Genomic DNA, 26,886 nt, shown 5'->3' on the forward strand with positions numbered 1-26,886 from the left:
ATGGGCTGTACCCACGGCCTAAAAGACAATGTAATTATGAATAACTTCCTTATTGGAATGGGCTGTACCCACGGCCTAAAAGACAATGTAATTATGAATAACTTCCTTATTGGAATGGGCTGTACCCACGGCCTAAAAGACAATGTAATTATGAATAACTTCCTTATTGGAATGGGCTGTACCCACGGCCTAAAAGACAATGTAATTATGAATAACTTCCTTATTGGAATGGGCTGTACCCACGGCCTAAAAGACAATGTAATTATGAATAACTTCCTTATTGGAATGGGCTGTACCCACGGCCTAAAAGACAATGTAATTATGAATAACTTCCTTATTGGAATGGGCTGTACCCACGGCCTAAAAGACAATGTAATTATGAATAACTTCCTTATTGGAATGGGCTGTACCCACGGCCTAAAAGACAATGTAATTATGAATAACTTCCTTATTGGAATGGGCTGTACCCACGGCCTAAAAGACAATGTAATTATGAATAACTTCCTTATTGGAATGGGCTGTACCCACGGCCTAAAAGACAATGTAATTATGAATAACTTCCTTATTGGAATGGGCTGTACCCACGGCCTAAAAGACAATGTAAATATGAATAACTTCCTTATAGGAATGGGCTGTACCCACGGCCTAAAAGACAATGTAAATATTAATAACTTTCTTATTGGAATGGGCTGTACCCATTCCATACCCCTATGTAAAGGTGTGTGAATGGGTAAATGTAATGCACAATCAATGTAAAGGTGTATAAATGTGTGTGTGAACGGGTGAACATAATGCACAATCTAAGTAAAGGTGTATAAATTGAGTGGTGTGATGGCAAACACCTGTCATTGTGGATGCAGGGAATGGGAAATGTCCACCAGAGGCTGCCATTCTGACAGCATGGATATAATTCACAACAGGTGTATAAATGTGTGTGTGAATGGGTGAATGTAATGCACAATCTATGTAAAGCGCCTTGGAAGAAAACGCTATTAAATGCACCATTTACCATTTATTACGACACACACATAATATAATCTTTGTAACTTTGGGATACAGGAGGAGAATACTGCCCTGCATCTGGCAGCAAAGCATGGACACACTGACTTACTACAGAAGATCCTGGACACTGGGATAGACATTGATGACAGGAACATTGTGAGTGGAGTGAACTGGTGTTCCTCTACATGTTAACCCATTTAGACTGTAGGACGTGTGGAAACGTCATAGCTAATCCAACCGATGGATTGCTAGGACGTGTACGCATTTTCATTGATATTAAAAAATCTTCTGACACTGTTTTTGTTTTTTTAACAAGATCTTACGGAGATTTATTTATTATGGGCTGTACCCACGGCCTAAAAGACAATGTAAATATGAAACATTTTCTTATTGGAATGGGCTGTACCCACGGCCTAAAAGACAATGTAAATATGAAACATTTTCTTATTGGAATGGGCTGTACCCACGGCCTAAAAGACAATGTAAATATGAATAACTTCCTTATTGGAATGGGCTGTACCCACGGCCTAAAAGACAATGTCAGTATTAATAACTTCCTTATTGGAATGGGCTGTACCCACGGCCTAAAAGACAATGTCAGTATTAATAACTTCCTTATTGGAATGGGCTGTACCCACGGCCCATTCCAATGAACAATTTGGAGTTAAGAGGTTTCTTCCCGACAGCAGAGATATACAATACTTAGTTCAGATGTAGAACACTTGGAAGGAACTGCCAAGTATATGAACTTTTCTGTTGTTTTTCAGGATGGACTCACAGCCTTGCACTTTGCAGCTGAAGGAGATCACTATGAAAGTGTCAGACTGCTGGTGGAGTCATGTTGCAACATCAATGCATTAACCAATGTGAGGATCGTTTCTTTTTACACCAGTGGTTTTCAACCATTGGTCCTTGAGGGGGTTCCTATAGCTAAATGATGGAGAGTTGGTAACCAAATGGACCCTTAATTATTAGATCTTTAACTTATGAGTGTAAAATGAAACCAAATGGACCCGTTTCATTTTACACTCTCAAGAGTTAAATTATGTTAAACATCTGCATTAGTTAATTAATTTACATGAAAAGTCTACACAATTAGAGAATGTAGAAGAATTTTTATTTTGATCAACGTTTGCCTGTTAATGGTACCAACATCCATACAGCATGGAATTGTGGACAAAATATTATCCAACGATAACAAAATATTCTCTAGGCTTGGGTCTGAGAGGTTAAATGTTATCACATGGTGGTCCGTGGCTCAAATGGCGAAAAAAATAATGCGCCTTGATATGAAAATGGTTCAAAACCACAGATTTACACGGCTGTACTGTATTTCTCATCACTTTAAAATTGTGCGATTGCTTTGAAGAGTTTGGGTTATTGTCAGCTGTCATATCATTGTTGTTCATGTCCCTATACTCGAAGACCTTATTAAAGGCGTATGCGAAGGCTCAATTTATATAATTTTGATAGCATTTTATGTACACATAGCACTCTATAGTGTATATGCATGGTTTCATTATATACTGTAGATTAGTGGTTCCCAAAGTGGGGTCCGGGACCCCCAGGGGTCCTTTAGGGAGTTCCTGGGGGTCCCCAGCTAAATGATGGAACCATGATGGAACGAAATGGACCCTAACGGGTCCATTTGGTTCCATTCTACACTCTCAGAGTTAAATTAACATTGATTTTACAATTTAAATTGGGGTCTCAGAGATAGAAATGTCATTAAATGGGCGTCCGTAGACTAATTCATGTCAAACTGGGGGTCCTTGAAATGAAATGGGTTGAGAATCACTGCTAGAGCCGTAAACATATTCTCTTATGGGGGTCCCTGGCATATATCTCTTCAAATGGGGGTCCGCGGGGCTAATTAGTATCAATTTGGGGGTCCTTGATATGAAAGAGTTTGGGAAACACTGCTATAGATATTCCAGATTAGGTTTAGATTAGGTTCGTAGTTTACGTATGATTCTTTATGACTATTTCTATGTATTTGATGTATTATCATGTGTTGTTCTTGCTTACTGTAAATCGTTCTGGATTAACCCATTTTGACCTGAGGACGATTTTACAAAATGTCTTCTAAATCATGACAGTATTCTGAAAAACCCATGTTTCTATGTCATTGGTTCTCAAAGAATGTTAGGTCAAGGACCCCCAGAATGATATGTATTTGGCCACCGACCCCCATCTCAAAATGGGACCTTCCAGAAGCAAAGATTTGAGTTAAAAATGTTCGCTCTGACAGAAAGATTTGCATTACATTTTCATGATTTTTCTAAATTAGCAGACCTAAGTGCCGCGCTATGAGCTTGTAGATCTGCTATTTTTCAACAGCTAAAGCATAATATAATGCTTAAAACACCAAAAGGGGTTCCCAAAAAGCGTGTCTGCTAAATGCCTACATTGTGAATGATAAATTGTGTGTCTGCAGAAGAACAAGAACGCTCTGCATTACGTGGCTCAGCATGGCTTTGTAAGACTGGCTGTTTTACTGCTGGAGGCTCACATCAACACTGACACTGTAGACACTGTGAGTAGAATGCACGCACTGACACTGTAGACACTGTGAGTAGAACGCACGCACTGACACTGTAGACACTGTGAGTAGAACGCACGCACTGACACTGTAGACACTGTGAGTAGAACGCACGCACTGACACTGTAGACACTGTGAGTAGAACGCACGCACTGACACTGTAGACACTGTGAGTAGAACGCACGCACTGACACTGTAGACACTGTGAGTAGAACGCACGCACGCACGCACTGACACTGTAGACACTGTGAGTAGAACGTGACGTAACTGATTCTGTCCTAGTTTAGCAGTAGCTGGTGATTAGGCTATATCAAACTATATGAGAAAAGAAAATGTTATATTGATTAATATTTATATTGATCACCGGGATCCTGGTGAATCATGACCATAAAACCTTTCATTCTGTAAAAATAAATACAAAATAAAATAAAGAAAGAAAGAAAACAGCTAACAAAGGGTTAAAAATGAATGGCCTATTTTTGAGTGCTTTAATAATATGTCTGTATGAGACATTGTGGAGAATATGGCATTAACTGCCCGTGTTGTTTAATGTGATTCATTTCCTCTATATCAGCTAAACACGGCGGCGCTCCACACAGCTGTCTCAAACAACCACCCTGATCTGGTGCGCTTGCTCATCGACGCTGACTGTGACCTGGACATCTCTGACAACGTGGGTATACACGTTTCCGTGTCAGGGGGATGATGTTTTATGTAACACGGTCCACTTTACTTCATTTCAATGTGCATTTGATTTCAAAGTTGACCCAAAGTTGGAGAGTCTATTCTAGGTGCTCTGGTTTGATGATTAGTAATGTGTCCTGGAAATCTAAATGTATTTCACGGTAGGACTATACATCAGGGGTGCACGCACGTTTTTGACTTGAGAACTACTTTCAAATTGACCTGCTCAATAAGATCTACCCACCATTGCTGCAAATAGTTTAAAATTGTACCTTTTTGTACATGTAAATTGTGGGTTTGAGCTGACAGGCCATTTTTTGATGCCAATCAATCAAGTCAACTTAATTCAAGTGACAGATGCTTTTATAAATATAATGTATATTTAAATTATATATTTTTAGGGGCATCATGTGGTCTACTATCTGTAGTATCTGCACAGCCTTTGTGATCTACTGGTAGATCACAATCTACCTTTTGGGCAGCCCTGGCCTACATTTACATTCAATTTAGTTTTTGCCCTAATGAAAATCTGCTTCATAGCTCTGTACTAGACGCCTTTGGCGAGCAGATAGATAGGGGCTGGCATGTGTCACGTGATATTCCTTTCTCCCCACACCCTCATAGAGACAGCAGACTGCCTTGCACATCGGGAAGCATTCCTTTTCGGGTTTATGATGATCTGGTCTGGAGGAGATGAAAATTTACGTCACTCATGTTGTAGTCACTGGTTTGTACTATAGTCATCAGGCTGGAAACCACAACCCGGAATAAGAACTATACCCAAAATAATTATTTGTGATCATAATTTTATCATAATAAAAGCCTTGATGTGGCGTAGTTTTGCTGATTTGTTAAATAAATATAAATGTGAGTGTACTTTCCAGAGACTTTTTAGCGTTGGATAGGCCCTAAATCTTTCTTTTTAGTTTTACTTACATTTTTATCCCACAATTGTGCAACCCATTTTATTCACCCAGTGTCCATTATTATCTAATGTAATACACTCTATACACCCAGCCGTTGCTCTGCCATCCGGAGAGCAATGGAGTGACCTCATGCTGCCGCTTCTTTTTACCTGACAGGGGTGTAGTTTCCCCGGTATAGGACGTAGTGCGTGGAAGGAAGGCGTCCAACAGGCGCCCGGCCCTAAAATTATGATCGCATGAAGGGAATTATTTTGGGTATAGTTATTCTGGTTGTCTGTTTCCTGCCTGATGACTACAAACCAGTGACTACAACATGACGCAAGATATCATCTGTCTGCTGCCGACCGGCGATTTAGTAACACGGACCAGGCTTTCCTCCGAGGTGGAAAGCCCAGTGACGCAGCACAGTGCGATTTGCATGGCATGTGTCACGTGATATTCCTTCCCCTCCCTCACAGAGACAGCAGACGGCCTTGCACATCGCAGCAGAGTTCGGACGCCAGGATGTGGCTGAGATGATCCTCACTGCTGGAGTCAACCTCAATCTGGTCGACAAGGTACTGTATAGGCTACTATAGAGCGCCACAGTCCCTCCCCCTTTCAGAAAAACGAGTGGCCCAGGAAATCAAAACCCAATGCATTCTCCCATAGGCACTTATTTATTTAATTTATTTAAAGACGGTTACGCCGCGGACAAAGCCAACTCGGATCGTGACAAATCATGACAATGAACACAATGTTTTGGGCCGATCAAATCATTAGAAAGAAGAAAAGAAAGTCAGGAGACAACACTATTTGTTTTGTTTTTCGTCTTATAAATTATTTGATCGGCCCAAAACATTGTGTTCATTGTCATGATTTGTCACGATCCGAGTTGGCTTTGTCCGCGGCGTAACCGTCTTTAAATAAATTAAATAAATAAGTGCCTATGGGAGAATGCATTGGGTTTTGATTTCCAGGGCCACTCGTTATTCTGAAAGGGGGAGAGACTGCGGCGCTCTACAGCTCACACACCGGACAATCTCCTAATCATTCTGCATCATTCACTGCAGCCATTACTCTGTACGTAATTATAATGTAAAAATGTAAAATACATATTTGTTTAGACAAAAATACATTTTTGGAGAAGATCATTGGGCACTTACCCTTTATCCATAAACTTCTTTGCCATATTTTACTATCTTGAAAAACATTTTTAAATGGTACATTGACATGTTGTGAGCTTGTAGATCGACTATTTGAACTATTTTAAAATGTTTCAAAATAGTAAAAAATGGCAAATACCGGTAAGTTTAGGGAAAGGTGGCACAATATAGGCCTACAGTATAGCCTATAATCACAAAATGACAGTGGAAAAGTTCCTGGCTAAACAGTACACTACGACAGGGGTTCTCAACCCGTGGGTTGCGACCCCTCTGGGGGGTCGCCAAATTATTTTGGGGAGGTCCCAAAATTATAAAAAGTATATTTCGCAAGTGAATGGCTGGAAAATGGAAATGAAGAGTTTACATAGTACACATAGAGTACATGCATACACTTTCCTTAATGATTATATCTGATTTCAGTATTTATTTATGATATATTTTCTCTATTATTAAGGTTATTTTTGCAGTCAGTTTGTATTGAGGGTGGGGAGGGGGGCGGGGCGAGGGTCCCGAGACATGGCCAAAGCATTTCCGGGGGTCTCCCCGGCCAAAAAACTTTGAGAACCCCTAGCTGCCCTACAACACTTTTTTTTCCCTTTTGGAATGATGTAACATTACAGTCCTGTGTTGACTTCCACAGCAGGGGAAAACCTCCCTGGAGGTAGCAGCGAGAGGCGGCCATGTCCTCCTGGTCGACATGATCCTCAAAGCAGATCGCTTTTACAAGTGGGAAAAGGCAAGTCCGCTGATCTTATAGCCTCATCATCATACAGTGCCTGATTGTGTTGATTCTTGTTTCAGAAAAATGCCGCAAATCTTTGAATACATGTTCTTTCACAGCGAACGTTTTTAACTAAAATCTTAGCTTCTGGATTGGTCCCTGGAACAACATATTTTGGGGTTCCGCGGCCAAATACATATCCTTCTGGGGGTCCTTCACAAGGAAAAAGTATAAGAACCACTGACATAGAAACATAGGTTTTTCAGCTAAACCGTTCAACTTTTGTTCTCGTCTTGTGTGATCCCAGGAGCACATGGGCAGTGAGCAGGACTGGTGGGAGGGAGGCAGACAGCTGAGCTTCAAGCAAGACCACCATGGCGAAACGCAGCACCTGCGCTCTGTGCTGTATGGTCTGGCGACCAGGCAGCTCTGTCGAGGGGAGTGGAAGCTCCTGGCGCAGCACTGGGGCTTCACCGACGCTCACATACGAGCCATCGAACAGCAGTGGACAGGTGGGTGGAAGCTCCTTTACGTAGGGACGTGCAAACAAATGTGTTCAACGCAAAATACTGTGTTCTTGTTCAGAGACTTCAGGAAAAAAAGCAATTCTCCTGAATGCTGCCTTAATTCTGCCATGGCATGGAAAGGAGTGGCATTTGCATGTCTTTCACCATGTAGTAAATGTTGCATTCGTGGTCTGGAAAGGGCAGTTGTTTTTAGAGACGGGTAAAAGGGCAGGGGCTGAAGCACCCTTTGATGTCTATGTGTGCACGTCCCTGTCTGGCGCACCGACGCCAGACAATTAAGAGACACCGATAGACAGATACAGAAAACTCCATATTGGGCATACACACAGACTGTACGTTTGTGTGTTTGTGCGTTAGTAGAATGCGGTTCTTTGGTGCACATAAGGATTCGATTGAGCCTTCACACCTGCCAAGCGAAGCGCACTTTCCGACAATGTGCAGCAGGATTCGTTTTAATCGCAGTAAAGCTTTCTGGTGAGAATAAGCTATATGACCTAACACTCTCTGCACGTCCCTGTTGCATTGTATTCCAGGTACAAAGAGCTTCAGAGAGCATGGTCATCGGTTGCTGCTCATCTGGCTCCACGGGGTGGTGACGTCAGGGGAGAACCCCATCAAAGGCCTCTATGAAGGGCTGGCCCAAATCTCACGGACTGACCTGGCAGGTGAGTGGACCCAACTCACCTGGACTGTGCCAATTGTTCATTAATTCATCCGGACTGTGACAGTTCAAATATGATTATTTTGGGGGAGTCCTCAGTTAAAATATGATTATTTTAGGGGGGGTCCCCTGCTAAAATATGATTATTTTGGGGGGGGTCCCCTGCTAAAATATGATTATTTTGGGGGGAGGGGGGTTATGAGAACCTTCTTCACCTCCCCCTGGCCAGCTGGGGAGCCTGATGGAGGGGAAAGGAACTGGTTGGAATAACGTGTTCCTTCCACGCTCTAAGTCCAACCGGGGAAACTCTCCCCTATCAGGTAAAAAGAAGCAGCTTGGACTCCTCTTGCATAGAAGGAAGCATGAGGTCAGTCCGTTGCTCTCCCCAGGTTGGCAGAGGAATTAAGTGTAGCGCCCAGGATAACATTTGATAATTGACACTGGGTGAAAAGATGGGTTGCAAAAATCATGGGATAAAAATTACATTTTAAATAGTCGTTTCCTTGATTCCACCAGAAAGCATCCGGCAGAAGGCCAACTCAGCAGACACCAGCTCTCCCAAAAAATGCTCTACGATGTGAACAACACTGTAAGAAATGCTCTACGATGTGAACAACACTAAGAAATGCTCTACGACGTGAACAACACTGTAAGAAATGCTCTACGATGTGAACAACACTAAGAAATGCTCTACGATGTGAACAACACTGTAAGAAATGCTCTACGATGTGAACAACACTAAGAAATGCTCTACGGCGTGCACAACACTGTGAGAAACGCTCTACGATGTGAACAACACTGTAAGAAATGCTCTACGATGTGAACAACACTGTAAGAAATGCTCTACGATGTGAACAACACTGTAAGAAATGCTCTACGACGTGAACAACACTGTAAGAAATGCTCTACGATGTGAACAACACTAAGAAATGCTCTACGATGTGAACAACACTGTAAGAAATGCTCTACGATGTGAACAACACTGTAAGAAATGCTCTACGATGTGAACAACACTGTAAGAAATGCTCTACGACGTGAACAACACTGTAAGAAATGATCTACGACGTGAACAACACTGTAAGAAATGCTCTACGATGTGAACAACACTGTAAGAAATGCTCTACGACGTGAACAACACTGTAAGAAATGCTCTACGATGTGAACAACACTGTAAGAAATGCTCTACGATGTGAACAACACTGTAAGAAATGATCTACGACGTGAACAACACTGTGAACAATTTGAGAACACAACAAGATACAGGACTTCAATGCACAACTATATCTCTGAGCCAATTAATGGAAACCATGTGAATCAAAGGCATAAACTTGGGACTAACTTTGTTGCAACTCTGTGATTTCTGTTGTAATTGTTTCCGTAACTTGAAATGTACAAATAGATAGTGATGACAACAAAAGATTTTTAAATATTTCCCCTGTGCTGTATCTCCATTCAAAGGGCTTCATTGACCAGCAGTGGAAAAAAGTACTCACTAGTTATACTTAAGTAAAAGTATCAATACTGCAATGTATCTGTTACAACTAAGTAAAAGTCCAGAATTCAACATTTATACTTGAATAAAAGTACAAAAGTATTGTCTTCAAGTTCACAAATGTATACAAATCTTTTGAAAATAGCAGATCTACAAGCTCACAATGCGTCGCAAGTCTGCTATTTTCAAATGGCCGAAATGTATATAGGGCTGAAGTGGTTAATGCATGTTTCGTAATAATAATCAAGATCTACAAAGTAACAAAAGTTTTCAAATAGTGTAGTAAAAGTAGCCTACAATATTTGGACCTGAGATGTAGTGGAGTAGAAGTAAAAGTATTGGAAATATTCAATTCAACTACAGTAGGCCTACAAATACATCAAAATTGTACTTGATTAAGTACCATAAATGTACTTGCTTTCCACCACTGTTACTGACACACCTGCAGCAGATTATTGGGCAACACCAGCATGGCTACTCAGGTGTTCCTCAACCTTCAACTGCAGCAGATTATTGGGCAACACCAGCATGGCTACTCAGGTGTTCCTCAACCTTTCCTGAACAGGATGAGTAGGCTACAACTGAACTTTTATTTTTTATTTTTTGCATACAACAGCTGTGATACTTTATTTACACAAAGTAACACAAATCGAACGTTTAGGATTTGTATAACAGACCGTGTATTACAAGGTAAATACACTCTGTTGCTAACTGTTGCCATTATTTTGGGCTTTGCAGACTTGGCTACCGAGAAGAGGGCGAACTATGTTTGCTATTTAGATTTTGTCTTGAACTCCCAGACCGAGTTCAGACGTACTGCTTGATTTAATATACCGTAACACTACACTGTACAACAGGAGAGCGTGCCAAGTTGTTTGACATCTTGTGTGCGTGTGCATGCGTGTGTGTGCGTCTATGGGACCAGACATATATTTTGGGTTGGGGTTACTTACTATGTGTGCCTGAGCATGTATGTGTGTGTGTGTGTGTACTCGTGTCTCTGAGACCCGGGATATCTTGGGGTGGGGTACTTACTATGTGGTGGAAGATGCATGTGGGGAACACAAACCCTGGTGTGTGAACACAGGTCAGGTTGTATAATTACCTTGTGTTGCCTAATCGGCCTCATATAGCTCTTGGTTGTGTCCCCCCGAACGGTGTCATGTGATTCATAACCAGTGCAATAATGTTGTTTTCTAAATTTTGTAATTGTGCATAATATCAATAAAACAGGGAAAACATTTGTATAATTTTACATTTTTTTCTTCATATTAGAAGAGCCAGTCTGCTGGATATTATGTAACAGTACTTGTTGTGGGTCAGAGTTTTTGCGTGATTTACTGATTTTTCACTGAATGAGACAGTTTAGGACAAGGGGTTTCAACTGATTGTGAACGAGGGACCACCACCCTGACTTCAACCTGGGGACCACCGTTGTTGGGTGGGGCTAAGATTAGTGCTTTTGTAATGCTTACTACTATGCATCCCATACACTTCTATTCCAACTCCATTTTTCTGTTGAATTTCTTGACCTCAGTCTTGTCAGTAAATTACTACATGGGCGGTCATCGAGGGGTATTCAGATTATGCCTACTTATGTTGTAGTCATTGTTTTGTAGGAACCCACCATAAGAGAAGATTTGTACGGCTCTAGTAGTGATTCTCAACCCGTTTAATTTCAAGGACCCACAGTTTGACATGCATTAGTCTACAGACCCCCATTGTTATTGCATTTCTATCTCTGTCTGGGACCCCCAATTTACAGTATATTGTAAAATCAAAGTGAATTCAACTCTGAGAGTGTACACATGGAACCAAATGGACCCATTTGGTCCATTTGGTTCCATGTGTACACTCTCAGAGTTACAAACCCATAAGTGTACACTCAGAGTTACAGACCCATAAGTGTACACTCTCAGAGTTACAGACGGGTCCATTTGGTTTCATTTAGCTGGGGACCCCCTGGAACTCCCTCAAGGACCCCTGGGAACCACTGATGTAGATTATGAACTGGGGCTCAGTGATCAGTATTATATCAGACCCTTAATTGTTCAGTGCCAATACCCAACATCTCGGCCACTCGCGCACTCACACTCGGTCACTCCAGCATGGCAAAGTTATGGTGAAATTGGCGACATGCCAAAATATGTGACCATCTTGTGGACTTCACATAACTTACATGGAAATCTTTAAATATGTGGCCTAAATACCGCCAGGTTGAACTCTGCAGTGCTAATGAACAAACTGCAACAATTTACATTCAGACACTAACATCATGTGATTGTCAACACGATTGTCACATATTTCAGCAGGTCACTGTAACACCACCATGCTGGAGTGACCGAGTGTGAGTGAGCGAGTGGCCGAGATTTTGGGTATTGGCATTTGGCTATAGCCGTCTATAGGAGTGGTTGCACACTCAAAAAACACAGCTACCATCACTGCAGCATCCTATACATTTACCTTTGATAACTGAGAGGGCTGGATAGGAACCGGAAAGGTTCCCAGTTCGATCCCTGTGGGCTCCCCCAGAGTTCATGCCTAAACTGTCTTATGTAAATGCACCATTTACCATCTAAAATCTTATGATATTTAGTAGACTAAAACTAGACAAACACTAAAACATTCCAGGTGACTAAATGTTACTGAAACTAAATTAAAACTATTGAAGAGACTATGACTAAATCTAAAATTGCTGCCAAAAACAACACTGTTAGTAAAGAACGTTAAACAACTCTTGCGCCGGCCCGAACACCATGAGAGACAGCAAAACCAACGCAACCGTCCATGAAATTCAATACTATATTTTACTCTGTTACAAATCAAAATGGTTGACATGAGGTGACAGTAAATAGCATGGAAATATCATCCACAGATACATTTTTCTCTGTAATCAGTGCAAAGAAGATTTTGCTTCTGCCTTTTCTGACCTACGAGTAAATGGTTTGGCAGTAGTAGTAAGTAACCATAAAACAATCAAAGGAAAACAACACGTTCAACATGGGAATCAGGCTATAATATTCAAAAAGTGCAACATCTATCAAAGTTCATGAAAGTCATATTACATAAATTCATATTACATAAGGCAAAAGGTTCATGGCATCGTCATACATACAATTGTAAAGCAAAAGCAGCCAATCACATCTTATGTACAAGTGATTATCAAAATATTGCTTTTTTTTCTGTAAATTAAAAATATAATAATCAATTGAACCTGTTGATTGACTATTCGACTACATAGAAAATAATTACTCGCCACTTCGTTGGCGTTCTGGCAAACAAAAAAGAAGAGGTCCTTTTGAAATGAATACTTTTTTATAGGAGGACGTGGTTGTCTGTAATTGTCATGGTGACTGATAGTGGTGATTGGTTGAGAATATCTCGCAGTTTGCTGGTCAGGGGGAGGGGAAAAAAGCCCAAAGTTCTGCTTGTCCAAATCTATCCTGGCGTCACCATTGGCTTTCCACCTCAGAGGAAAGTTACTAAATCACTGTGTGATCCGGTCGGGAGCGGATGATATCGTTAGGTCAGGTTGTAGTCATTGTTTTGTAGTCATCAGGATGATATCGTTAGGTCAGGTTGTAGTCATTGTTTTGTAGTCATCAGGATGATATTGTTACGTCATGTTGTAGTCATTGTTTTGTAGTCATCAGGATGATATTGTTACGTCATGTTGTAGTCATCGTCATCAGGCAGGAACCCGCAAACCAGAACTTGCTTTCCCTCAAACCGGAAGAATACCATCCCAATAAAAGAGTAGTTTAGCTGATTTCTAAAATACAAAATAAATATAACTCTGAGTGTGCTTTCCGGAGACTATTTAGCATCTGTATACCTTTGTTACTATTCTCATTGCAGGCTATGAGAGAGAGTCACACTTTTATTGGGAAGGTATTATTCTTCCGGTTTGAGGGAAAGGAAGTTCTGGTTCAGAGGGTTCCGCTCCCAACCGGATCATAAACCCGAAAAGGAATGCTGCCCAGGCTAGTCCATACCATAGATTTTTTCAAATAGACGCCTCATTGGCCGCTGCAGTTCAATGGATCGACGACGTGAAGTAACCCCGGAAGTGCGGAAGGCCCCTCAAGTGATTACTGTCCAATCACAGCGCGTGTTTTCCGGGACTTGTCAGAGCCGAGCGTCCACTCTGTGGCGTGCGTGGAAGCTTCTGTGAAGCACTAGGTCTCGCGTAGCCAGACTGTTGCCTCTCGCAATAGTTGTCTGGCTACGCCAGACTAGTGAAGCACCAACAAAAAGAAGCTTGCCTTCACTTTTGCACACATGCCCCAGAGGCGAAGGAGGCGTCTACCTTTCTATGTCTATGGTCCACACACACGCATACACACACACACTCCCCAGAGCCGAAGGAGGCGTCTACCTTTCTATGTCTATGATCCACACACACACACACACACACACACACACACACACACACACACACACACACACACACACACACACACACACACAGAGAGAGCGGAAGCAATTTCATTGGTCCTCGTCAGTATCCCTGCTGTCGCTCATCCTCTGCACCTCCAGCTCTTCTGCGCTGATCATGGCAGGGTTGATGGCTGCGTAGCGTGTTCCATGGAACTGACGTAAATGAATCTGAGAATACAAGAATAGTACGTAAAGTAATTTGGTCACACGATCATTAACCATGTTAACTCTGACATCCGTATTTTGGGTACATTTTAACGTTTTGTTTTTGTTCTTCAAAAAAGCAAATCCACTTTTTTGTCTCTCTCTAGTTAAAGGGAGATATTTTTCTAATACAAAGAGCTCATGATGTTATGTAGTGTATTGATATGTTTTGGCTTTCGTGTGTTTTCGTCCTCGGTGATGCCTTGACCCGTCAGAAACGTGCTCTGTGGTTTTGTAACACAAACGTGGTGAGCTGGCCTCCTTTCATAGATTTTCCATCTGTAGTTTTGGTTTGATAGTACTTAAAATAAAAAAGCCCCTTTGGGTTCTCTCTCCTTGGTGTCTGGAATGGATCGGTTCAAATGAACCAGGATCATTTTCCCATCAGTGCAGTTTGGTTTTGAGACACTTTCATTCCCTAACGGGTCAGAGCAGAGGCTCATACATACACGTATTCTATGTAATTAACCCATTTAGGCCCGACATCGAAATAAAATAAAAAATCTTCTAAATCCTGACATTTTGACTGAAATAACTATGTTTCTATATCAGTGGTGCTCAATATTTCATGTCAAGGACCCCCAAAAATATATGTAATTGGCAGCCGACCCCCCATCTGAAAATATGTTGTTCCAGAGACCACCCCAGAAGCAAAGATATGAGTTAAAACGCTCTGAAAGAATATACTCAAAGATTTGCGCCACATTTTCACGGTTTAAAACAAATAGCAGACCTACAACCCCGTAGCGCAGCACTGTGCTGCGCTATGAGCTTGTAGATCTGCTATTTTTCAATAGCTAAAGTATAACATAATGATTAAAACACCAAAAGGGGTTCCCTTAGCTCTAATGAAGGCATTAGAGCTATGGACCAGAGCTACCAGCTACCAGGGGTCCGCTGAGTCCAAAACATATAAATACAACACTGTCGTGTCCAGTCCAGATGTGAGCAGACCTACCTACTGTTACAGTAGGTAGGTCTGCTCACATCTGGACTGGATGTACAGTAGTACTGTATAAAGCCACTGGCCGCTTGACTTTTCGCTGACAAGAAAACCCTCTCAGCCCCTGTTGCCGGGTAAAGAAAACACAGATAGCACATGGCTAACTTGTTACTTGCGGCGGCTGTAAACTTTCTCCCAGACAATAATGGATCGAATAATTCCAAGTAAGTCTCTCCATTCATTGCTACGGTCGACATGTTGTGTTAACCTCATCTCGCTGTCACTCGCTTTAGTTTTGACTAACGCAAAGCAAAGCTACCGCTGTGCAGAGAAGAGCCGTGTATGACAGTCTTGATTTGCGACATTGATGGGGCAGAAAACTGAGAGCTCGAGCGCTGTTCATGCAGCCTGAACTGGGACAAGCTGGAGTTTGAAATACATTGTTTTCAACGAGGGCGTCGCAAATAACAGCAATTTTAGGCATGTGTGTAACATGACAACTGTTTTAAAGTATTGTACAGTGACAACTATTTAAACTTTACTGTAAACAAACAACACTGCGTGGTCCACCCAGCTCCACCCCCCTGCCCCCATTCACTTGAAACCTGACACTTTGTGTGTGTGTTGGGCTCGGCTCTCAGCCATCACTGCCTACAGTAGCAGCAGTCAAGTGTGAGCACCGCGGCGAGCGTTGCGGCCGCTTCCATCGGTAAACATAAAACAATGGGTTCAGTCGGTTAAATAAATGAATCCGGTTTACTAGATGAAACCGGTTGGTTGAACCAAAAACTGTCACATGCTTACACCCTACCACAAACCCTAAAAGCAAACATTCTTTGTTCTGTACTTATATTATATTATATTATATATTATACATAGCATGGTACAAAACACTTAAGTCCTTAAACCAGAAACCTAACCGCACGCGGGATGCAACGCATGTCAAACTTTTGGTGTCGGACAAGCGTGTGCACCTCTAGAGATTCACATCGGCACTAAGACACTAACATTTAAAACCCTACTTACTTGAGTGTAAAGATTAACTTCGGCATTAAAACACAGATAAACACATTTAAAACCCTCCTTACTTGTATGTAGAGGTTGACCTCGACGACACAGATAAACATTTAAAACCGTCCTCAGCACTAAGACACAGATAAACATTTAAAACCGTGCTCAGCAGTAAGACACAGATAAACATTTAAAACCGTCCTCAGCACTAAGACACAGATAAACGTACTTGTATGTAGAGGTTGACCTCGGCGCTCCTGCACAGATAGGGGAAGTTCCCGCCCGTTTTCAGGTGAGCTCGCCTGGCGTTTGGATACAGCTTGTACATTTCCTCCTTGGCCTCGAGTGACAGCGCGCTCTGATCAAACACCTTTAGTGAGACATAAGACATGATCAAACACCTTTAATGAGACACTCTGATCAAAGATATAAAACACACGCGTAAGTAATAACGCTTCTGTCAGACATTTGCATTAAATCTTTGTCAGAAAAGGCTCTGCTCTGAGGATTTCTCCACACTGAATCTGAGTGGCATTGCAAGAACAAGAAGCACAGTTGACATATTAGACAGACACATAGATAAAGAAATCATAGGTCAAACCAGACATAACTAGATAAAGTGCCCCTCGGGGCACAGGTCTCCACCAGAGCAGGGCAGGTTGTGGCCTCCTGGTGGAGAGGCCACATGTGCAGGCCAATGTGAAAAGGGTGGGATATATTATAATATTCCTCAGCCTAGTAGGAAAGTCTGTGAAAGATTTCACGTAAATTGCACGATAAATAAATAAATCCTTGCTCTAGAAAGCGCCAATGTTTCCATCTAAACCACCAGATAATCAGCAAAGACCTCCGAACATCGCGCATTTTATCCAAACCATGGAGAGCTCCGTAGATTAGGAGTTATTCATCTTTTTAAGGCATATTCATAGTCTGGATTTTCGGTCCCAGTCCCAGTGTGTGCTTCATTTGAATAGTCTGCGGTTGGCTCTGCGTCCAGCAGGTGGCAGCATATGGGTTAAAACAGGCCTGAAAACCCACCTTTCAGCAGGCCAAAGGGCCTTCCTTCCTTAGGACTACCCTCACCTCTTTATAACCCCTTCCCTGTTTTCCCCCCAACATGTACATATCTTTTTGAGGGGCGCAAAACTGTGCTGAGCGAAAAACATAGAAAAGCTTCAAGGTTAGGATAATGATTAGACTCACGTCGATAATGGTCACGGCGACATCCTTGATCTTGTGTGGCTCCACGTAGGAATTCTGACAGTTCAGTGTGAGCCGCGAGGCGAGCTCGCTTTGGTTCAGACTCTCCAGCTACAAACAGACAGACAGACAGACAGACAGGACACTTTGTCACTCAATGAACAGGAGAATGAGTGAGTTACAGACTCACAGGTCCATGTGATCACTTTTATGTTACTGTACTTGAGAACAGTTTGGAGTTAACTCAATGTCTGCCAACGACCTAATTGACCTCTTTTTTAGCAACTCCCACAGCGCCAACGACGTCTTTATCGTCTTTTTCAGACGGGTATAACATTGGACCAAAAAAAAAACAAAAAAATGAAAATTTAAATTAAATAAAAAAATGTATAGAGACTGGCGCTTAGGGACTTTTTGGCACTTCTTAAAAGCGATGGATGAGTTAATCTAATTCAAATCAGAACGGCCTTATCCTCAAGCCTCAGAACTAACTACAATGCTGTCCCAATCCCATTATTGATCTGTAATTGATAAGTAAGTAAGCAAGCAATTGATCTAACTGGGAGTCAGGGCAAGTCCAGTTTGCAAGAGTTAAAAACCCAAGAGGTGTTGTGTGGTTACCTTGACATGATGCAACTAGTCACTTCGTTTGCGCCATTGATTAGAAATTGATAACCCAAAATTAGACTCCATTCTTTTAGCATATAAAAAAATGCAAACTAAGCTGATTCTGCCAATATAAACATTACAAAAGCCAGCATGGAAAGTTCATTTTTTATTAAGTAAATTGTCAATTTCATGTTGATTTAGCAATCTATATCTGTACTAGGAAGAAGATTCAGACTGGAGCCACACATCCGGATCTTCAACGGGAAATTGTCATTTTTGTTTAAATTTTTTTTTTGTATTATCAATTTCTAATCAACAGCGAAATGGAGGAGATATCTCGCAAATTAAGACTACCAGGTGTGAACTATAAATATAGTATACCGTATATATGTTTTTCAAAATGTACTTGATTAAATTAAATCAGGGAATTTATCCAGAAGGTTCTTTGAGTCCTTGAGTACTCTGAAACTGCAACACAAGTTGAAGCTCTCTGATAATTATCATATAAACCAATAAAATGTATCCGCCACCAACAATAAATGGATGTCATAGTAAAGAGTTATGGGATTGAATTATGAGCACATCATACTATAATTCACTCAATGTCTGAGTGAATGAAACACTGTCGTAGCTCCTCACTGCCTGCACCAATCGCTCCGACTTTTCACACAGGCATTGACCATAATATTATGGAGGTCTTAACGAAGGCCTTTTTTCCCTTTAACAAATTATTGATTAATAACTAATGTATTAGTGCATTAAAATTACCCATCCACTTACATGGGAAAGTCTAGTCTTTTATCTTTCAGAAACCGTCGGAGCTACAGTCACAACACTTCAGTGGTGGCGCTATAACAGCCCACTTTACATTTCGCCTTATAACTCTTGAACCGGAGGTCGTAAAATCACAGTTTCTCCGCATCTCCCCATATAGGCCACGGCCACGCCTATACTTTTTGCTCTTCCACATACAGCTTTTGTGCAAATCTCACAAAAAACGGTACACATAATCTATGGACCTATCCGATTAAAACACCACAGGCAGAATTTTCATAGTAATTCGGCTGTAATCGGCCAAAGTTAGTGGGAGGGGCCTGTTTAAAAAGAAAACTTACACAAATCACTAACGGAATGTCCAATCCACCTCAAATTTCAGTCACATGTCGAGGGTGGTTTAATTAACAGAGAGCCCAAAGCAATTTCATTTTCATCCATAGGGGGTGGACACAAATGCAGAATTTTAAAACATTTATTGCAAAAACATGCTTTTTTGGGGATAAATCCGCTATGTTTGCAATAGCGTAGCCTACGTGCGCTATAGCGGGACAGGACAATTCCCTCCCAATCAGTAATGTGATCTATTACATCGCATTACCCAAACTTGATCCCATAACAACACTTACCCGGTCAACCATGAAGTCTATGGCGTCGGCCATTTTGGGGTCTACGGGTCCTTTAGCGAAGTTCCCCAGGACGATCTTCTTCAGCATGAAGGCAGGCATTATCCAGAAACTGAGGAAGAAGTTCACGATAAAGAGAATGCTGTGGTTTTAGTTTCAAATCACACATGGAAGGAAGACCATCAAGGCATTAAATGATGACATCAAAGACATGTATTAAAAACTAAAGCAATGTAACAGACGCAGCGGAATGAGCTGCTTTAATCACCTCGGCTTCGCCTCAGTGATTAAACATCCTGTCGGGGGTTTATTTTTAAACAACGACCAGCAAGCTGGCAATTATCCTGCTTAGTACACGGCTCCTTAATATATACATTAATACATTTACCAAAAAACAACAAAACTAATATTTCCTTGCTTATGATAATGAAAATATTCATATATTATAAGTGTTGTAGCCTACTCTGTGTAACTCTGTCACCTTGGAAAAGTGTTGATAAAAAAATAAAATACATTTTCGGTTACTGCATCGTCCATTGCTCACTTCAAATGTTTTCAAATACATTCTGGAGAGTTGATGCAGTCTAAATCCATCATTTATTCTGACCGAAAAGGCTTATCTGTCCTAACCCCTAATCCATCATTTATTATGGATAATTAGTGTGGACTTAGACCAGGGTTCCCCAATTAATTTTCCTCAAGGGCCATATTTTGACAAGCGTACCAAGCTGGGGGCCGAGTCCGCATGCGCAATGGGCTCAGGGCAAGACCCCATTTGAAAAGGATGCCCAGTTTGACATGCATAGGCTACTGAACTGGGACCCCTCCAAAAAAAAAGAAAAAAACGAATCTTCCGCAAATAGCCTGCGGGCCGCCTATTGGGGAACCCTGACTTAGACTGTTATTCGTCTTAACTGCACATTGCGTCATGGGCTCCCTATGGGAGGGGGGTCTTCTAAAGACGTCTGGAGATGTGTTGGGCACAAATAGTGGTAAGTACAATTTTGAGGTATTTATACTTCCAATACTTTTACTTCTACTCCACTATATCTCAGAGGCAAATATTGTACTTTTACTCCACTACATTTATTTGAAAAGGTTAGTCACTAGTTACTTTGTAGATACATACTTTGTACATTAATACAACACTAACCACTTCAGCCCTATATACATTTCGGACGTTTGAAAATAGAGCTTGTAGATCGGCTATTTTTAAAATATGTTTTTATACATTTGAAAACTTGAAATGGAATCAAGCATTCAACCAAGAATCAAGCATTCAACCAAGACGTGTAATACAGATAAATAAATACCTGTTAGCTGTCCATGTCTGGTTGAAGATGGAGGTGTCGCTGAACGAGTTGCACAGAACCAGCGAGTGAACCCTCGGGGACTTGTGTGTGCACTCTGCGAACTTCTGGGCCAGGAATCCACCCAAGGAGGCGCCGAAAAGATGGACCTTTTCAATGAAGAAAATACATTCTTGTGGTTTTAGAGCCAAAGTGAGACATTATAGACCAGGCACAAACTAATGAGTTGTAATTCTTAACAACATGTAGACTTACCTTATCCAGCTGCAAGTGATCCAGAAGCTTCCGGAATCCATCGCAGAACTCCAAGAGGTCCCAATATATAGGGTACTGCAACTAAGACCGAAATATAGACAATATATAGGGTACTGCAACTAAGACCGAAATATAGACAATATATAGGGTACTGCAACTAAGACCGAAATATAGACAATATATAGGGTACTGCAACTAAGACCGAAATATAGACAATATATAGGGTACTGCAACTAAGACCGAAATATAGACAATATATAGGGTACTGCAACTAAGACCGAAATATAGACAATATATAGGGTACTGCAACTAAGACCGAAATATAGACAATATATGACCAGATTTGACTGAGAGCCTGCCATTGCACAAATTCCAGCTTTTCACCAGAGGAGGAAAACACGTAGCTACGTAGGTCACCCGTGTAATGCGAGTAAAACAGAGAGAAGGGCTGGGGAGAGCGGTGGTTTGCTCTTCACCGCGGCTCCGTGACGTCATGTTGTAGTTGCGGTGGTCACCTCACCACCGATAAATCAGACTATGAATAACGCTTAAATGTTATCAAATGGCGGTTCGTGTGAATAAATAATGGACCTTGATGTGAAAAGGGTTGAAAACCACTGATGGGGTGCTGCAACTGAGACAGCGGAGAAACATGACATTACATTGAAAACCTGGTTACTACTTACTTACATCACTATGACTATAGTTGCATATTATTCTCTGTGTAACAACTGTCTTTCTGTATGTTTTCCATCGCCACGGCACTTCCTTATTTACAGAAAGCCTCTTTTCAACCAATAAGACATCTTTACCTCAATAAGAATCTGTTTGAATTGAATCTCTGCTACCGATACTTTGGAAGAACCTTATGGGTTACCTTCAAACGTTGTCCTCTTAATTTATCAAATGTAATCTTATTATTAGAATTTCTGTGAACTCTCACTCGATTAAGACTCTCAAAGGAGTAGACTTAGAGGCAGCCAAATGCTTGAACACACACGCGCGAGCACACACACACACACACAAAGTTAAAGGACTTTGATTTAAACACATGGTAAACAGCAGACCCAGCAAGTCTGGGCTATTAATCCTGTGTTGTTGCTCATGTACATGTAGTGTGTAGTAAAAAAAACTGTCTCAGTACACAGTAATGCATTTTTCTCCTCTTTGAGTTAGTCAATTGAACATCGGCCATTGGCATATTATACAGGGACTGACAATTTACGCTGTTTAAGTGAGCAGTCGTTATCTGTTACAAACTAAGTCTGAACGTCGTTTGGGTGCGCACATGCCCCGTATATTAACTCGCTACATCGTCTCCCTCTCAAAGTAAACAAGACTTTTCTGGCCCGGGCTCCTAATGCAGCCTGACAGCGCATCGCAGGTTCGAGTCCCGTTCCTGACGAACTTTGCTGTACAGTATGTCAACTCAAATTTAACTCAGATCTTTGCTTCTGGGGGGAGTCCCTGGACCAACCAGATGGGGGTCAGCGGCCAATTACATATAAGTTGTGGGGCTCCTTGACATGAAATAGTTTGAGCACCACTGACATAGAAACATAGGGTTTAGGATTGGGCCTCGGGTCTAAATGGGTGAACTCACCGAGATTACTCTGTAGCCCCATCCCGTCAGGGTCTAAATGGGTGAACTCACCGAGATGACTCTGTAGCCCCATCCCGTCAGGGCCAACACCTGCTGGAAGAACACCTCGGCCGTCCCGCTGACCGGCGGGAGGAAGATGATGGGGCAGCGGATGCTCTTCGGCCCTGCGTCGTACAACGACCACACCTTGCTGTCGTCGTCGTCCACGATGATCTAAACCGTGACAGACAAAATTGAATAGAAGGGCGATAATTTAGCATGTACAGTAGGGGGGGGGGGGTGGGAACCGGAATGACGACTCCATTCCGATTCGATAAATTCTGATTAACTCAACCCCGGCCAGCCGCTGGGGGCAATAGTTCAGCGACCGCCACCGATTACAATTCGATTACCGATGCATCGCGATGCAAATACATTGGTTTATTCCCCCCTCACTGTGTGACTAAACAAAGTGCTTTCTAACGACCCATAACAAAAACACATTAATTTACTTCCATCATCTTGTATTGCTAATAAAACACAAATGGCAGAGATACGTCAACAGGAAGGTTAGATTTGACTACATCAACAATTGCAGAAAACTCAAAAGAAGATAAACAAGACCTTTTTTTCTAAAATAATAACACAACACACATAATATTCTTTCTAAATAATAAAATAATTGGTTTTTGACATTTGCGAATCGATCAATGATCACGATTAATCTATGAATCGATTTCATAGCATGTGTGTTGAACAAAGCATGTATGTTTTCTGTAGCAGGAGGATGAGAGATAACATTCACTTGACTGCACTTCCAGTAACATTCCCAGCATTAATAGTTTCAAGATCCCCGGCAGCAGTTTTAAAAAGGCTGTTATTTCAACATGTTATGCATGTGACCCAATGGTCACAACCACCATCTCAGATGTGTTTGGTTTGCGTAAGCAACAACGGGTCATGAGCAATTATGGGCATTGTTGCCACGTCTTCTTATTATAAGAGACTGGGTTTGTTCTTCTGAAAAGCTGCTTGTAAATATCTGCAGTTGTGGGTTGCGTTTTTTGGGGGGGATATTTTTGAGTGGTGCAACCACTCCAAGGAACAGCAAAGTCCGTGTGACTATGTTTAGAGTACCAGTAGGGGCAAATGTGGCACAGAGAGAGAGATAGTGTTGCACTGTTGCCTGCTAATTACAGAGAGAGAGAGAGAGAGAGAGAGAGAGAGAGAGAGAGAGAGAGAGAGAGAGAGAGAGGGGGGGGGGGGGGGGCAGGGGAAGAGGGAAGTTGCACCACTCAGTTCACACGGGTGTGATTTTTTTTTAAAGTCTAGTTGCTTATTTTGGCCGTGCTTCCTAATGCTTTTTATAAACGAGTTCTAAAACTAACCGCAAATAAAATTAGTATGTATTCTCCACAGACTCCCCCCTCTTAAACTATTTTATGCCAGGAGCATATTTTTTGTTGTGACATAGGTTTTTCAGAAAACTGTCAGGATTTAGAAGGCATTTGTAGAATCGCCCTCGGGTCTAAATGTTATTTAACAGATTGCAGAATGGGTACAGTACAAGAAAAGTACAGGTCAATAGAAAAACTGCTACGAGGATATAACCAGAAAAAGCACTAAAGGTCCCTGCACACTGCTGCGTTTTTAGCAGCATTTTTCCGCCGGTTTTTCGAAAAGCGCGACCAGTCTGGACCTTTAGACTTTACATCAGGGTCCTCCATTTTCAATTCATCAGAGGGGACTTGGCTGGGACTGGGAGATGAACCCGCAAACCATCCCAAAAACCAGTGGCATGCACAGATAGACACTAGGGGGTGCTAGAGCACCCCCCTGCTCTTTTCCCTCTGGACTAGCCTGGCGCAGCCACACTTCACCCGCCCCTATTGCATATGCATATGCCCCGAGGCTACCTCTGGACAGCAATGTGCCGTTTAAAAAAAAATATATATACATACAAATTGTACAGTGTACACTGTACAGTATGTGGACCATGGTGACATTGATCCATTCTTGATATAAAAAAAAGCTTTTAATATATTATTTAGGCCCCAAAATCTATAAATCTCACACTACACTACACACTACACCGGTGGCCGGTTCCACTCGCTTTTTTCACTTGAGCACCTGGCCCTCCAAATGTCTGTGCACGCCACTGCCAAAAACACTCCATATTTGATCATATTTCGATGTCCGTAAGGCGTAATCTGCCACAAATTATCTCTCGTCTTATTAAAAGCTGCCACATACTATATTTAAAACAAAAATACAGCTAGTCTTAATAAATTGTATGTAGAATTATATAAAAAAGGGGTCTGCAACTTTTTTGAAATGAAGTGCCAGGTTTGTGAGTCAGTGTGCCATGTCAATACACATATTATTTACACTACATTAAAAAACGTTTTAAATATTTTCTTTTACATTGTTATAATGGTCATTAGACTCATTAGACATAGAATTATGTGCAAGATTAAATTTACATGCAAATGTGAGGGACTTTGACCACTTTCTTTTTTTTATTAAATAGTTTATTTTAAACCAAAAGTCCTCTCTCACAAACACTTATGCCAGTGTTCCAGTGATCATCATTGTTTGTGCCAATGTTGGCAATAGTGTTTCCTATCCCTGATATAAACTATCCCAAATTCAAACAAAAAAAGGGAATTTCATCATGCAGTAAAAACTTATTCTAGCCAGCCTGTTATGTGACTGTTATGTTTGCTGCTATAGCACACAATTACAAAAGCAGATTAAATACTATTTTCAGATTAAATACTTACTCTCTTCAGGGGCACCGTACTTCTGAACCAGTTGTAGTCAGGAGACACTTTTATCTCCTCCATTTCTAGAGCACATTACAACAAAATAGTGACATTTATTTTCTTGTAGTAACGTATCTGGTGGTTATGCTCCATAATATATTACACAACCGATTCCTATTACGATATGAATTAGGCTGTGTTGATTGATTTGTTTGATTGATTGAAAATGTTAATTGTATGTATAGAATATGGGGTACAGTTCAACAGAAGTACAGGTCAATACAACAACTGCTAAGAGGATAAAACCACATGAAAAAAGCACTTGTTTACACCAGCCCCCCCCCCCCCCCCTTATTTACATTCAATTCATGAGAACAGTTTGTTATTGTTTCTGATGTTTGTATGATCGTCTATGAATGCTGCTGCAACAATCTAATCACAATGAAGCTAACTGTGTTGGATTGTGTGCATTTCTGGGGGCTGAATAACTAACAACCCACACGTGACTATAATATTACAAAAATCGACCCTGTACACCATTTTAGTCGAGACGATTATGAAGTATAAGCACGAATTGGTATATAATTGTAGCTGGATTGCGAAGCAAATATTTACCGTTGTTTTCCCCCTGGTTGTCATTCAGAGTATCAGAATAATGTCACTTCTATCCATTAATGTGTGTATCATTGTTTTCTACTGATCTGATTCTGGTCATATGACTGGAGTTCTCAATAAGACTTCCGCAAAAAAAAAACTAGGTCCGAGACTTCCAGGGTAGTTTTGTGCCTTGTTAACTCCAGAGTAATCTAGTAAGAGAGTGGCGACATTAGCGTTGACTCCCATTGTAACAATGGAATGCGGAAGTTCTTATTCTATCTCAATGGGATAGTTCCAATGTTTGGAACTTTAGACCATGCACCCGCTTTGCGGCGAGATCAAAGCGTGTCGCCACTCTCTCTATTCCACTCGGGTCAACTAACTCTAACTCTAAGGAAAGACCGACAGACGCAGCCTGCAGTACTGTTGTGTTGTGATCGGTGTGGATCCTTATTCCTTACAATAAATAAGTCAGGGCAAAAAGAATACCTTTGTTTAGCACAACGTTCCTCTTCTCTTCTCTTCCTGTGAGCAAAACACATTTCTGACACAACACTGCCCTCTCTGGGTTAAAAGAGAGAATCCACAATGCTGTACAATGATCTAGTCTAGTGGTTTTCAACCCTTTTCATATCATGGGAATGGGATTGATTGATTGATTTATTACTTTATTAAAAGTTTGCAGGGGGACGACGACGACAACACAGAAAGTACAGTTCAGGTCCATTATTTATTGGGCATTTAGCCACGGACCACCAGCTGATGAGAGATCATCAGACCCAAAACTAACATCAATACAGCATGGAAATGTGGACAACATCGAATGCAACAATAATTCTAGTTTTGGGTCTGAGTCTAAATGTCATCAAA

General features: G+C 41.4%; 2 protein-coding genes across 6 annotated transcripts in view; one reads left to right on the forward strand and one right to left on the reverse strand.

Moving 5' to 3' along the window:
* Positions 1 to 10,983, forward strand: part of ankdd1a (ankyrin repeat and death domain containing 1A) — an 18,098-nt gene extending 7,115 nt beyond the window's left edge. For 2 of the 5 annotated variants that reach the window (XM_080759864.1, XM_080759865.1), the window contains exons 6-15: positions 1 to 30; positions 1,060 to 1,158; positions 1,770 to 1,868; positions 3,440 to 3,538; positions 4,119 to 4,217; positions 5,613 to 5,711; positions 6,940 to 7,035; positions 7,328 to 7,532; positions 8,081 to 8,212; positions 8,725 to 10,983. The exon at positions 1 to 30 is cut by the window's left edge and continues 69 nt beyond it. In XM_080759864.1, the coding sequence (XP_080615990.1) occupies positions 1 to 30; positions 1,060 to 1,158; positions 1,770 to 1,868; positions 3,440 to 3,538; positions 4,119 to 4,217; positions 5,613 to 5,711; positions 6,940 to 7,035; positions 7,328 to 7,532; positions 8,081 to 8,212; positions 8,725 to 8,789 (1,023 nt within the window). In that variant the 3' untranslated portion in view covers positions 8,790 to 10,983. The remainder of the gene's footprint in view (positions 31 to 1,059; positions 1,159 to 1,769; positions 1,869 to 3,439; positions 3,539 to 4,118; positions 4,218 to 5,612; positions 5,712 to 6,939; positions 7,036 to 7,327; positions 7,533 to 8,080; positions 8,213 to 8,724) is intronic. The other 3 variants (XM_080759862.1, XM_080759863.1, XM_080759866.1) reach the window with 2 other exon arrangements.
* A 1,505-nt stretch (positions 10,984 to 12,488) lies between these two features.
* spg21 (SPG21 abhydrolase domain containing, maspardin) lies at positions 12,489 to 26,174 on the reverse strand. Its single transcript, XM_080759637.1, has 9 exons — positions 26,035 to 26,174; positions 25,438 to 25,502; positions 22,727 to 22,888; positions 21,073 to 21,153; positions 20,821 to 20,966; positions 19,511 to 19,619; positions 17,502 to 17,609; positions 16,528 to 16,668; positions 12,489 to 14,308 (listed from the first exon to the last, which is right to left on the reverse strand). The coding sequence occupies exons 2-9, from the start codon at positions 25,498 to 25,500 to the stop codon at positions 14,189 to 14,191; spliced, it is 930 nt and encodes a 309-aa protein (XP_080615763.1). The 5' UTR covers positions 25,501 to 25,502; positions 26,035 to 26,174; the 3' UTR covers positions 12,489 to 14,188.
* Between the last annotated feature and the right edge of the window lie 712 nt (positions 26,175 to 26,886).

Source organism: Protomyctophum bolini (genome assembly GCF_963924005.1).
Source record: "Protomyctophum bolini genome assembly, chromosome: 1".
Classification (NCBI taxonomy): Eukaryota; Metazoa; Chordata; class Actinopteri; order Myctophiformes; family Myctophidae; genus Protomyctophum; species Protomyctophum bolini.